This window comes from Leuciscus leuciscus, assembly GCF_965113295.1.
Source record: "Leuciscus leuciscus genome assembly, chromosome: 19".
Lineage (NCBI taxonomy): Eukaryota > Metazoa > Chordata > Actinopteri > Cypriniformes > Leuciscidae > Leuciscus > Leuciscus leuciscus.
This window is the reverse complement of record NC_138743.1, coordinates 35,024,544-35,036,969: the sequence shown is the minus strand read 5'-3', so window position 1 is coordinate 35,036,969 and position 12,426 is coordinate 35,024,544. Positions and strand designations below refer to the sequence as shown.

General features: G+C 36.8%; 1 protein-coding gene across 3 annotated transcripts in view; it reads right to left on the bottom strand.

The window, feature by feature from the left end:
• Positions 1–90: 90 nt before the first annotated feature.
• myo6a (myosin VIa) overlaps positions 91–12,426 on the bottom strand; it is a 54,255-nt gene continuing 41,919 nt past the window's right edge. The window contains exons 24-34 of one of the 3 annotated variants that reach the window (XM_082147844.1): positions 12,152–12,242; positions 10,706–10,856; positions 10,400–10,608; positions 9,507–9,585; positions 8,065–8,225; positions 7,040–7,075; positions 6,750–6,788; positions 6,043–6,146; positions 5,165–5,296; positions 3,144–3,362; positions 91–910 (exon numbers count right to left, since the gene is read on the bottom strand). In XM_082147844.1, the coding sequence (XP_082003970.1) occupies positions 711–910; positions 3,144–3,362; positions 5,165–5,296; positions 6,043–6,146; positions 6,750–6,788; positions 7,040–7,075; positions 8,065–8,225; positions 9,507–9,585; positions 10,400–10,608; positions 10,706–10,856; positions 12,152–12,242 (1,421 nt within the window). In that variant the 3' untranslated portion in view covers positions 91–710. The remainder of the gene's footprint in view (positions 911–3,143; positions 3,363–5,164; positions 5,297–6,042; positions 6,147–6,749; positions 6,789–7,039; positions 7,076–8,064; positions 8,226–9,506; positions 9,586–10,399; positions 10,609–10,705; positions 10,857–12,151; positions 12,243–12,426) is intronic. The other 2 variants (XM_082147845.1, XM_082147846.1) reach the window with 2 other exon arrangements.

Genomic DNA, 12,426 nt, shown 5'->3' with positions numbered 1-12,426 from the left:
AGACTGTGTTTTGTCTATCTTATTGCATAATTTGCTAAATTATAGTGTTACAAAATTAGGGGAAATAACAATATCACAAGAATGACTAAATTATATTATTAAAATCATTATTCTTTTATTAAACATTTTCCATTCAAAAGTCATAATTTAGTGGTCATTACTTACCAGAGTTATTGTATTTACTGTTTTGTCGCTTTCGTAAATACTTTTTGCAAGCAGTTAAACTCACAGTGAAAAACAAAACTCAAAATAGAGTAAAGTGCTGAACAATATCAGTATTTACATCTGCAAGTCAGAGAGGAGCTTTATTTCAATGCGAGACTGATTTAAATGTTAGGAAAAGACACACTTGTTGAACTTCTCTACAGGAACACTCCCAGTGAAGTATTTATGGATTACTGATCATATATCATACCAAAATATTACATTAAGTAAATTATAATAAGAGGCAGATTAGAGGCAATTACACTGTCAAGAACAGTAATTAAAGATCAATGAGATGATTCAACGCACCAGAAACTCAAATAAAAACAACAAATGAAACGGCAACTAAAAAGAACAACAAAACCCCCCCCAAAAAAAAAAAAAAAACGAAATAAACTAAAAAGAATATTAAAAGAATTAAAAAAAAAGAAGTAAGTGAAAGTCAGTGCTGGTTATGTAAGAGCTGGCAGCCGTCCCTCATGAAACTAAAGAGTGTGTGTGTGTGTTTATTTGAGCATGCTCTGCAACATGGCGGTGGCGTATGTGGGTCGGGCCTGCCTGCTCTCGATGGCGCTTCTGAGGTACTGAACTCCTCCGCAGCGCTCCCAGATTTCCTCAAACTGGCGGGGAAGAATCTCAGCGCCACGCTTCCGTGTCAAACCGGTCTCCTCCAGACTCAACTCGCACATCTCCATATCATCCTTACCTATCAACACACAGACAGACACTGCGTTTGGAACTGAACAAGGAATGAAGCGATATTGAACTTTTGGTTGATGCAGAGAAAGTAGATCCTTTTTTTTTGTGGCTAATATTAAAGGTACACTATGTAACTTTTTTGTTTTTGTTTGTTTAAATGAGTCAATACATGTATAATATAGTAGTGCTGGGCGGTATGACCAAAAATCCACATCACAGTATTTTTCTAAATTACACCGGTTTCACGGTATATGACGGGGTTTTTTTTCCAAGCATGACTGGGTGTAAAACACATTTTTCCCTGAGTGAGAGAGGAAATACTGCAGTAGATTGACTTAGAATGCCCTATTTTACAGTCATGAGTGAATATTGTAGAAAAAAAATCCACACTAGTATTAATACAGGTTTGCAAGGCTGTTTACAAAGAGGTGCCAGCAGGAGGCGCTTTAGGAGCGGCAGAAATATCGGTTTCCCCGGTAACGGCTGTACACAAAGCAGCAACGCTCAAACGCTGCTTTATCAGGAAAGATAAAGAAAGATTCAATCGTAATAACAAAGAAACTTTTCTAAAGACCGTCAGTTCACTTCAGATACATTCATATAAAAACACCCGCGCCGCGTTTTGATTTTGAAACGTGCAGTGCTCATGTTTATTCAACGATGTCAATGCCAACCACAAATAGATTTTCCAAAAGGCTGTGTTGATATTGTGGACCAATGTATGGGAAACACTGTAATATAATTTGACAGCTATCAATTACAGTTTAACCTATCCATCTTCAAAGTCACGCTTTACGTGCATCACCACAGTGCAACAGTGAAAAAAGAACCCTCTCAAACAGTGTCGTGCCGCGCCGCGCCCCGATCGTTATTAAAGCGACATACACCGGTATTGCGGTATTTTAAAAATTCATATCATAACAAAAATAAACACCGGTATTCGGTATGAACCGGTACACCGCCCAGCACTATAATATAGTAAGCCTATTATAAGTTTTAATATTTTAGACCTGGCGGGATGGTTTTGTGGGAAATTGCGTACATGTGTCACTCGCCTGTGTCTAGTCATATCCGTAAACAGAGTAAAGTTGCTCCGGCTGCTTTGACGTGTGTCTGGTGCGAGAGGTCAGAGGTTAGTTGTTACAACGAGCAAGAAAGGTTGACATGGAGAGTCTGCTGGGGAAAATAGAGCGCCACAGAGCTCGTAATAAAACAAGAATCAACACTGGCGAGATTTTGGAGATGGCGAGAACTGAGGGATTTGAAATGTTGTAAAAGCGACGCAGATATGCCGTTATTACTCAACAGGCGAGTAACGTGTTTTATTGAACAGATAAACTGTCATATGTAGCTCTCTGTAGTTCATTGTAAAGTATTATCTATTGTGAAGGGTCATATTCATCCACACAGTTACACAGAGCTGAAGCACTTTTGTACAGTTTTGTACAATATTTAGTAAAATAGCACACTGGATATGGATAGCAGTATTTTTGGGTTTATTTTAGAGTTCAATTCTCACTATTAAATAGTTGTTTATTAGCATGCATATTACTAGGATTAGAGTCGTCAAAAAGTACCGACTTCGGTACCAAGTCAGTACTGAAATTTAAAGATGTGCCATTGGCTAATCAGAGACATATATGTTGAGCGCGTCAACACAATGGCCATTCAGAGAGCTGTTTAAGAATCTGTTCAACAGAGCTCAAAATGCTAGAGGGAAATGCTGGTATCATCACATTTTTAACATTTCAGTACCGACTTCGGTACGTTTGACAACACTAACTAGGATATTGACTGTTTATTAGTACTTATAAAGCACATATTAAATGTCTTATCCCTTAATCTTACCCAGTACCTAAACTTAACAACTACCTTACTAACTATTATTAAGCAGTAATTAGGAGTTTATTGAGGCAAAAGTCGTAGTTAATAGTGAATATGTGTTCCCCATACTAAAGTGTTACTGAATTTTTAGCCATGATGTATGCAAGTAATAAACCCATGAAAATGTATTTAATAAAATAAACTATGTACTTAGATGTTGGTATCAGAGCATTTTTGAGTATGATGACTATCAGTAAATTAGGACACGCACAGAGTTCTACAGGCGTGATTTGGGGAAAATCGTCTAGTACTGATAAGGTTATCAGAAAGATAACACTGACACCAGCAGTGAGGTGAAGGCAGTGAACTGACATCTCCACACGAGAGGAATAAATGTGAGTGAAAGTGAATGGCACCTGCCACCAGCAGAATGGGGTGTTTATCGGGGTGCAGCTCCATCTGTCTGGCGATCCACGGCCCATCGAAGTGGGCGTACCACCATCCTTTCTTCTTGTTCTGCGGGTCTTTGAAATGGTCTCCTGGTCGGATGAAGGGAATGCGAAAGAAGCGCTGCTGTCTGTTCATGACGATCTCTTGCTGCCGAGGCATTACAGGCACAACGGGGTTCTGCTGGGCTGGAGGATGATGGGAAGACGACACCGTTATAGGGCTAGAAAAACACAATCTGATTCTCCTAACATCTCCTAGCCAGCTGCCACAAGATAACACGTCAGTATAAATCTCTGCCACAACCAGTCAAGCGATGTGCATCAAGACTTTATCATGTTTTCTCTTATGATGCATTTGTTAAGCTCCGCCCACAGTGTAATATCATTGGTCTAAAACTCCCAATCCACATGGCTACATATAATAGTATATAAATATGAATTGTGTATCCGACATGGAGGGGTTTGCAATATAGATGTTGTCTATATTGTCTATACAAGAGAAAGTCTCAAACCACACAAAATCCGATTTGAATAAGATTTCAAACCACATATGGATGTATGGATGATTTTTTTGCCGTTCACATTTGCTAAATATGATCAGATTCCAATCGGAAAATCACAAAAATTGGTATATGGACTGACGGTCTTAACGAGGCTTAGTTGGATGAGACATGTCAACCAACACAGTATTTCATTAGCGAGGACAGAAACATTTAAAATTACTGACAAAAAAAAAAAAAAATTTGTTTGATTGGTTAGAACCCAGGATATGGTATAATATGAAACAATACCAACAGAGCTAGCTGAAGTGACTCACATTAACAGTAATGCTATTTTTATGCTGACCGTCTACATGAAGCTTTCAATTCATTTCATTGACAGCAATTATATATATATTAGTTATATTGATTGATAAAAGCTTTATGTTCTTTATCTGCATTAAACCCTACTGCACATGTGCTCATCATGAAATAATTGATACGGTATTACTGGACTCTGCATGTGTGGATCTGATTCAAAGAGCATTATGAATGGTCAGCTAAAAAAATATTGTAAAAGTAACTACGCTGAATGGAACGTCAATGGAAGAAAAGAAACATCAAACCTGAGTCAAACATCAGACCTAGCAATACTAGAAGTCTATATATACTCATCAATATTACCAAAATAAAGCCAAACATTAGCATTTCCTCATATTCACCTAAATTCATATCAATGGCAGATATACTGATTTTAAGGGTCAGATATTTTTTCTTTTTTTGGGTGGTAGGAAATTAATATTTTACTGAGCAAGGATGCAATAAACTGATCAAAAGTGAAAGATATTAATAATGTTTGTTACAAAAAAATAATTCTTTTGAACTTTGTATTTATTTTAAAAATCCTTAAAAATATGAAGCAGCACAAACTTTTTCTGAATATAATCAGAAATGTCTCTTGATCATCAAATCAGAATGATTTCTGAAGGATCATGTGACACTGAAGACTGGAGTAATGATGCTGAAAATACAGCTTTGATCACAGGAATAAATTACATAAAAAATATATTACAATAGAAAACTGTTTTATATTGTAATCATTTTTCACAATATTACTGTTTTTACTGTATTTTGATTGAATAAATGCAGCTTTGGTGAGCAGAAGAGACCTTTCAAAACTTTTGACCAGTAGTGTAAATATATTACAAATAGTTAGGAAAGCAGCAGGGAGAGAGGGATATTTTATTTATTGCAAATATTATTTTCTATTGGCTTTGTAAAAATAAGTGAGTTAAGCTAATAATTGTTTTTTCTTCTCTTTTCATTTTATTAGGCCTTTTAGTTATGTTAACTTTTTAGTGTTTTGTCCATACTTACCGATGAAGGCTTTGCTTTCAATTATATCAACTATTAAAAACAAACAAAAAACACCACCAAAAAATGATTTCTGCCTACAGCGTGTAATATGAGTTTCATCCTGACTCCGGTGGGATTTGTGGGATTTCTCACCGTAGTCTGTGATGGCTTTCGGCGCCCGCTGCTCGTCCTGAGTGTTGCGTTTCTTGTTCTTTGACTTCCACGCGTGATAAACCTTCAGTCTGCGGTGAAACTCCTCACGACACGCAGCCAACAACTCGATATCTACACGGAGAGAGTGACAAGAGACGAAACTGAAATAAAACAGACATTTACAATATCCACATTTATACCCATCAACTCAGAAAGAAGTTTATTTTAAATAAATTGAAATAATCTGAAAGCAATGAAGCACAGAAACTATTTTTCAGCAGATTATGTAAGAAGAACCTTTTTGACTGATTTTGGAACATTTCATACAAAAGGTAAAATCTAAAATGACAATTTCAGATGTTAAGGTTAATAATCATGTGAATCAAGCTAATTTATGACATTGAACAACACAAGATGTCAAATGATGCCGATCACATGATATTTTGGGGATATTTTGGGGATATTTAATTTAATTTTATCAATCAATAAATTCCTCTTGAAACAAACTTTGTTGTATTATTTTAATTTAATACTGTGAAGCTGCTTTGATACAATCTGTATTGTGAAAAGCGCTATACAAATAAACTTGACTTGACTTGACATGATCATCAGGTATTGTTTAGGCCAGATTGAGTGCAGAAGGGGGACATACCAAAAGGAAATACTCTATTTACTTGACTTGTTATGCTGACAATATGATTTATAAAGAGAAAATATGTATGAAATTGGCTAAGAATGCAAATACAAGCAATTTAATTTATGGTTTGGTTTGGACCGTATACTGTCATACATTTTTTTTCCATTGAAATGCAGAAACAAATAAAACCAAACATATTCTGTTCAAATTTACTGATGAAAACAAATAAACGCTTTCCTACCACAGGATGTATTGATGGCATCCCGTAATTCAGCATATTTCCACTTGCTGAGTTCATATTTCTTGACATCAACTTGGGCGTTTGTGGCGGTCACCTGTGGACTTCTGAATCCATGGAAACAACACAAACAAAACCAAATGAAGAGAAAATACTGATGCCTTTTCCTACACTAGGCATTTGACAGAAACTAGAGCTACTTAAAGTTCTGTGGAATTACAAGCTGTCTGGTACAAAAAAGACAAGATTTACTAATCAACTTACCAATCAAACATAACAAGATACATTTACACTACAAACAAAAAATAAGACTTACTAAACACACTAATATGTATAACTAAATCAAATACATGGTAATAAACATTTATTTTGCAACAAAAATGGCTACATTCATTAAATTGTGAAAAGTATGAGAGATCGGTTGAAGAAGAGAACAGTTTAAACATCACAACACCAATAACAGGAAGATCAATTTCAGAAAGAAAGGACAAATCGGCATTAATCAAATTACAAGTAGGAAACACATTCATTCGTGGACAGAAGGAATAAAACTAGATGTGACTCTGGATTCATTTGATTATCAAAATGAAACACTGAAGATTAATTTTAGGCTCTTTATCAAGGTCATTTTTTTTTTTTTTTTTTTTGGTGGATAAGGTTTAGATTTTTGGTTGTGTATTTCTGTAGTGATAACAAACCCTTCTACCCACCGAGCCAGAAGATCAGACATTTCCTTGGCCATTTCCTCCCTAAAGGACATGATTATTGGACCGTACATATGTTAGTATATGACGTCAGCAATAACCGCTAAAAGAATATTTCCTCCATTTGTGCATTTTACCAACAAGATTCCCAGTTGGACCTAATTTAAGCTCATGGTGATAAATGTGAAAATAAATGCTAGTTTCATGAAATGTTTTACAAAACTACCAAACTAATCTAATAATTTGCAGTAAACAATCAAGATTTCAATAGGAGACATAGTGAAAATGTAACCTACATGGTCAAGCTCTTGAGCTTTTGTGGTGGTGCAACACTGTAAAAACAGACAGGAAGAGCATTAAATATGTGATGGAGAGACCAATCAAAGCGTCCGTTGGTTATTAAACAAGACTCAAACTCCCACCACCATCAATGCTTTAGAAGAATGTTCCAGGTTCAAGACAAGCTAAACGACTCACACCATGAGGAAACATGAGTTTGCTTGATCTTTTACTATATTTGAGTTACATTTTATTAATTTTTTTTAACAATTGTGCTACTTAATATTTTTGTGGAAACCCAGACACGTTTTTTTCACCCAGGATACTTTGACGAATAGAACGTTCAAAAGAACAGCATTTTGTTTTTAAATAGAAATCTTTATGGTAACTTTCGATGACTACGAATTGTGCGCAAGTTTCAGAAAACTGTTTCACAAATAACAGAAGTGCATCAAAGTTTATTATTCTATATGCTTGTCATGCGTTGGAAAATGCGAATAGTGGTCAAATCCAATTGATCATTGCCAAAACATGGCATGGACCGCTTTTTTCCATTTCTTAATAACTTTTTATACATTCAACATGGATTTAGCAAGTTATTGACAACATTATCATTATTATACCTAATTTTCCTGAACATATGTGCACAGGTCATAACCTAAATATCTTTCAGTGGTGTTTGAGTTGGAGGATCCCCCAAATGAGGTGCCGGATCTGGCTTGTTCTGGCACAAATTGACTTCCATTATAAGAGCATTCCAGTTTTTACTCACGGAAGCCACTAAGCTAAACTTGCATTGAACCCGGAACAATCCTTTAACCTGTAGCTGTATGATTGACTGTGTTTGTAGGGAAATTTACACTCTAATGTTTAAATGCATGTGTAAAGTACATGTCCTGTAAGTAATTTGAATATAATGAGTGTTTTATTTGGCCCAGTGTGAGGTAAGGTTTTCCTATGGGGTGTGTTTAGCTGTAAGGGGTACAGGGTAAAGGTTTTGAGAGGGAATGCATTTTCTGGACATCTGGCATCGGCTTCACACCTGCGCGATCCGGCTTCCACAGGCGTCTCCTCTGGGATGAGTTCGGCCTCGCTCTGAGCGATCCGCAGGGCCAGCTCTCGGTCCCGCCGCTCTTGCTCCAGCACCGCCTGTCGGGACGCCTCCTGCTCCCTCTCGGCCTCCAGCTGCAGGTCCATCTCCTCCTGAGGAACACGCGTCACACCAACATAATATTCAGCACAATATTCTGCATAGTTTTATTACGCGATTTGTCAGTTCAGACAAACATGTAAAACAAATATGACAAGCCGGGCTGAATGAAAGTGAAAAAAAAACACTGTCTGAGAGCAGGTGGCGCTTTTAGAAAAGCAGAAATACTCTGATTACCCTGGTACACACAGCGCTGCGCAACTTCACATTCCCGACGCCCGTTTGCCAGAGAGAAGTCAAACATCCGTTCAGATTTGAGTATTTGCAATGGTGTTAATCAGTCACCACCAAACACAAGAGACTCAGGAGAGCCGGTTCGGGATTCTTCCTCTGCTATACAGTGCTGGAGGGATGATGTATTTTTGTAGGCCAAAACCAATAAATGAGTTATCATTTTAGCACTTCCTGTTCCATCGTCCTAAAAACAATGTTTTTTTTTAAATGAGTTTTTGGTTAAATGCCTTAAATAAGGCGCTGAACACAAGCTTAACATATTTTCTAGTTTTATTCAACAACATAAAAACATCAATAATATCCTCTTGTGATTTTTTTTTAAAGCTTTTACTCTTCTTGAAAATGCGGTTGCTAACAAGTATGTGTGACTACAGCGGTTGTAGAATTAAATGAAACATCATAAGCCGAACAGATAAACTCATCTACTCACTAGTTCAATTTCACAGCCTCATTGTGTTTATAAATCCTGCTCTTGCTAACTATTATTACTCGAACTTTCAGGGAATTATTTTTATTATCACGAAGATTATCGCGATGACCAAAACGTGTAAGAATCCTAAGATTTTGTTGGTCACAGAGCTTATTTTCTGTAATAATCCAAAAGCCAATGGAACAAATCGCATTGGGTGTTTGTCGAGGGAAACAGGGTAAATGCGAAAGCATTTTCTGGACAGCTGGCAGCGGCTTCACACCTGTGCGATCCGGCTTCCACAGCGCGCCGATGACATGTGATATCTGTGTGAACAGTGGTATGCAAACACACGTTGACTGACAGGGAACACGTTGTTTCATTCGGACCGAATGCAATGATTGACCGAACATTTTATGGTCCTAAGCCTTCCACAGATGATATATATTTATAAAAACACATTTAGACCGCTGACCATAGTGATTGCTATCAGGATACGAGGACACTTTCAACCAGCATAACAAAGAATGTTTCTGTGGAGAATCACCGATTGCACCTTTAAGGTTTTAGACCCTGCTACAGGAAGGAAAAAATGCAGAAGAAATGATGTGGAGTAAAACGCTGAGCTCACCTGCAGTCTCCTCTCCTCCTCCTCTCTTTTCTTACGCTCCTCCTCTTCCTGTTTTCTCTTCTGCTCCATCTCCGCTTTCCTAAAACAGACCGACAGATGCAAGCTTCAGATGAGCTGGACACAAGATTACTTTTAAATGATGAAACAGACGTACCGACAGATCTGTCCTTCAGTATTGTGACGTATATCCAAGTCAAGTCAAGTTTATTTGTATAGCGCTTTTCACAATACAGATTGTATCAAAGCAGCTTCACAGTATTAAATTAAAATAATACAACAAAGTTTGTTTCAAGAGGAATTTATTGATTGATAAAATTAAATTAAATATCCCCAAAATATCCCCAACTGAGCAAGCCAAAGGCAACAGTGGCAAGGAACCGAAAAACTCCAACAGGTGACCTAATGGAGAAAAAAAACCTTGGGAGAACCCAGGCTCAGTCGGGGGCCAGTTCTCCTCTGCATTAGTTAACGTCTCCAAGTATAATGTATTATAGGAAAAGACAAATGCCGGGTTTAAGCAGACTAAATGACTGGAGAAGTCCAGTACACATCACCAAAAAAAAAAAGCTGTTTCACTGGAAGATCGTGTTATGACATTTTGATTAGGTCAAAAAATAAATAAATAATAAAATGCATAGATTAATTGTTCGCTATAAATCTACATTTAACTTACATTTAGAAAATAGATTGTGTGAAAATTTCATTTTATGACAACTTTTGTTAAAATCTGTTGGTTTTATTTATAGTGCTTTATGGTCTTCATTCATTTTATTATAGAGCAAATACCTAGTATGCTTAAAAAAAAATAATAATAAAAAAACAACTTTTCTGGGTCATTCGGGTTTGGACCATGAAGAAGGTGAATGAATGACGTTGGTGATTTGTCTACTCACAGGCGTCTATCGTCTTCCTCTTGTTTGCGCTTCTGATCCTCTTCTTCACGTCTCTTCCTCTCTCTCTCCATCTCCTCTTGAATGCGTCTCAGGCGCTCCATCTCTTCCTCCTCTTGTTTCTTCTTCTGCATGGTGCTGAGCAGTGCCTGCGAGCGAGTGACCAGAGCCTGGTGCTCGTGATCGATGTCCATGCGGCTCATGACAGTGCTCTATGATGAGAGACACACAGTACAGGACACTTCTTTATCTACAGGGGTTTCAGGGAATTTGAGCTGCTCAAGAGACGTCCTTCTCTCTGACACACACCTTTATCTTGAGTATGTGGGCGTTGATAGAGGAATCTAGTTCCTGCATGTGTTTGCTCATTTCCTGTTTGCCCTCCTTGAGTCCGGACACCACCTGATTCAACTTCTCCATACTCTTCTTCAGGTTACGAGCCTTCACCAGCCCATCGATCCTAACACACACAAACACACACAATTACATCAATGCTGGCAGATTATTATATATATATATATATATATATATATATATATATATACATAAAAAAGAACGGAAAAAAAATCTTACTGACCCAAATCTTTTGAACAGTAGTGTATGATTTCTGGTCACGTGTTAATGTCGTAAATGTGGGTGCAGTTTACTTCACGTTTTACCAAACATAATGTAACCGTGTTTATGTTTTTAAACTGGTCATGACATCATGAAATAAAGAAAAATATGAAATGTATTGTATATAACTTTACATAGGCAGGTTCAATGATTTCATCACAGCAATCTAATGCCAACATTTCTTAGTGTTAGTTATATGATAACAGTGTGATATTTGCATAGTTTAAATGTTGGTATCACTTTACGGTTACACTTTATTTTAAGGTGTCATTGTTACAGTGCTATTGTATATATACATACTGAGTAATATTAAGCAACTACATGTACTTACTATAGGGTTAGGGTAGGATTAGGGTTTGGTTGAGGGTTAGTTGCATGTAATTATGCATAATTTACTGTTATTACTATGGTAAGTACATGTAACATTTGTAACAAGGACACTGTGAAATAAAGTGTTACCCACTTTACAATAAGGTCTCACTTGTTAACTTTAGATAATGCATTAGTTAACATGAACAATTTGTACAGCATTTATTAACCTTTGTTAATGTTATTAACAAAAATAAATGTGTTCATCATTTGATCATGTTAGTTCACAGTGCATTAACTAATGGATTAAAAAAATGGGTCACTTTAGATTAGGGTCCAGTTCTCACTATTAACTACGACTTTTGCCTCAAACTCCTAATTACTGCTTATTAATAGTTAGTAAAGTAGTTGTTAAGTTTAGGTATTGGGTGGGTTAAGGGATATAGAATATGGTCATGCAGAATAAGGCATTAATATGTGCTTTATAAGTACTAATATCCTAGTAATATGCATGCTAGTAAGCAACTAGTTAATAGTGAGAATTGGACCCTAAACTAAAGTGTTACTAAAAACTGTATCAGTAAATGTAGAAATTAACATTAAATAAGATTAATAAATGCTGTAGTAGTATTGATTAGTGTTAGTTCATGTTAACTAATTAAACATTTATGTTTATTTACAAAGTTGGCATCTAGACTTCCCTTGTAAACGTATTAGTGTAAGCACACGTCCCACATGAGCTGAAGTGATTGGCTGTAGTAACTGACAGCCTGTCACTAGTATCCTCTGAGGCTACAGTGAACAGTGGAGAGGAGAGGAGGTGCCGCCCACCGTGGTTTGTGTTTCCTCCGGCATAGCCACATGCGAACCGTCTTCTGCATCTGGATACACGCCGTGGCTCGGTACAGCATCTTGTTCTTCACTGACAGCGCAACAATGGACAACTGAGGGTTAGTCCTTTATTTATTCATTCAGTTCTGTAATTATGTATTCATATTTAAAAGCAGCCAACAAGTGTACATCATACAAGGGAACTTATTCAATAGTGTTTAAAATCATCCCAGGATGCATCACAGTCAAATGAAAGTCCAAAGTGTGCAGAGAAT